The sequence below is a fragment of the Pyxicephalus adspersus genome, chromosome 4 (assembly GCF_032062135.1).
Source record: "Pyxicephalus adspersus chromosome 4, UCB_Pads_2.0, whole genome shotgun sequence".
Classification (NCBI taxonomy): Eukaryota; Metazoa; Chordata; class Amphibia; order Anura; family Pyxicephalidae; genus Pyxicephalus; species Pyxicephalus adspersus.
In genome coordinates, this window is record NC_092861.1 from 452,306 (window position 1) to 453,886 (window position 1,581).

The window sequence follows — 1,581 nt, forward strand, 5'->3', positions numbered from 1 at the left end:
GGAGAGGGATGGAGGGGTATAGAGGGACAGAGGGATGGAGGGGTATAGGGGGGGAGGGATGGAGGGGTATAGAGGGACAGAGGGATGGAGGAGAGATTAAGAAAAAGTTAGACAGGGAATTAGAAACAAACTCATCTTTAGTTCATTAAACATCACAGGATATCACTCTTACTTGTTTCATACTTACAATTTCTTTCTAATATAATAGTATCATGTGTAAGAGTTGTATTTCATGTAGTTTAATAAACTGGGAGATGTTATTCACTGTCTGGTTTTGCAGTGAATCCTTTGAATTCCCCGTTCACCTCCAATACATGATCTCTAAGGTGTCTACCTGTTTCTGAACACGTTACAGCAGCATGTACATCCGGCAGGTGGGCCTGAGCCTTCCAAAGACTGATTCTGCACTCCGAAAACTGGGACTCTGTCCCATAACATCGGGATCTCTCCACGGTCTGGGTGCCAGGAGTGGAAAAGACCTCCTGGGTTTTCTCCAGCGGCCCACAGCCCATCTCCCTGCAAATCACTGCTCCCTCCCGCAGGTCAAAGTTCCATAGGGAAAGCCTCCTCCATACGTTGTCCACAGATACCTCAACAATCCCATCACATCGACCAGATCCATTCACCAGTCTGACGTCACTGACACCTGCAAGACAGAGACGACTGATAATCCACTGGTCATATTACAAATCTTGTATGAAATTCACTCACCTGGACTCACCAGAGGATAGGCAGGTGACACCAGCACTGTGCTGGCTTCTTTCATTGTCCCTCAAGGTCCATTTCCCCAATAAGCACTGTGAAACGTCATCCTCATCCCCGCTACAATCCACCTTTTCCAAGAAGTGTTCAGTGCTGGGCCCAAAAGCATCTCCTTTCAGAGCCTCCACGGAGGGGCCACACTTTAGTTGTCTACATATGACATCAGCAGCGTGTCTGTTCCAATGTTCATCACTCAGGGAGCCCCATGTCTGCTTGTAGTTCACCTCCACTCTACCTTGACAAGGTCCTCTTCCACCAGCCAGACGAACCTCAGACAAAACTGCCCCGAACAGATAGAAATAGTCATTCCACAATGGCAGGATTAATAAAAACTCATAATATGTGTGTGTATAGGGTCCCTTAGGAGTCCGAGCCCCATTTGGGATAATACAGAACTCAGGAGAGATATGATCGGTTTTAGGCGAGGTCTTTGTTCCCATAGACTTGTATGAGTAGAAAACCCATAGAAACCCATTCTAACTCTGATGCCCCCTACAGCCAAGGGCCATTCATGTTCAGAGCCATGTATTCATGCATTCATTTAATGGATGAATTTGATGGACCTCTATGGACTATGTATCCGGCAATCATTGAGTTTTCAGTTATTAACAGTGGAGCTATAATTTTGGAATGAAAGCAGGACAAGACCTTTGGTTGGTAAACAGGACATTTATCAGACCCAAAGGAGGAACAGCCAGGGAAAAGGCAGTGACCGAGGGAATGTACCCTTCATGGGGAGGGGGGGCCCTTGGATGCTGTGTGAATGTTGCTTTGTGTATGTCTGGACTTAATCTAATATTATTTATATTTCTATAAATC

General features: G+C 45.9%; 1 protein-coding gene across 1 annotated transcript in view; it reads right to left on the reverse strand.

The window, feature by feature from the left end:
• The window catches only part of LOC140327950 (scavenger receptor cysteine-rich domain-containing group B protein-like), a 13,346-nt gene that overhangs the window by 7,268 nt on the left and 4,497 nt on the right, over nt 1-1,581 (reverse strand). Inside the window, exons 3-4 of the mRNA XM_072407196.1 lie at nt 722-1,042; nt 335-646 (exon numbers count right to left, since the gene is read on the reverse strand). Coding sequence (XP_072263297.1) covers nt 335-646; nt 722-1,042 — 633 coding nt within the window. The remainder of the gene's footprint in view (nt 1-334; nt 647-721; nt 1,043-1,581) is intronic.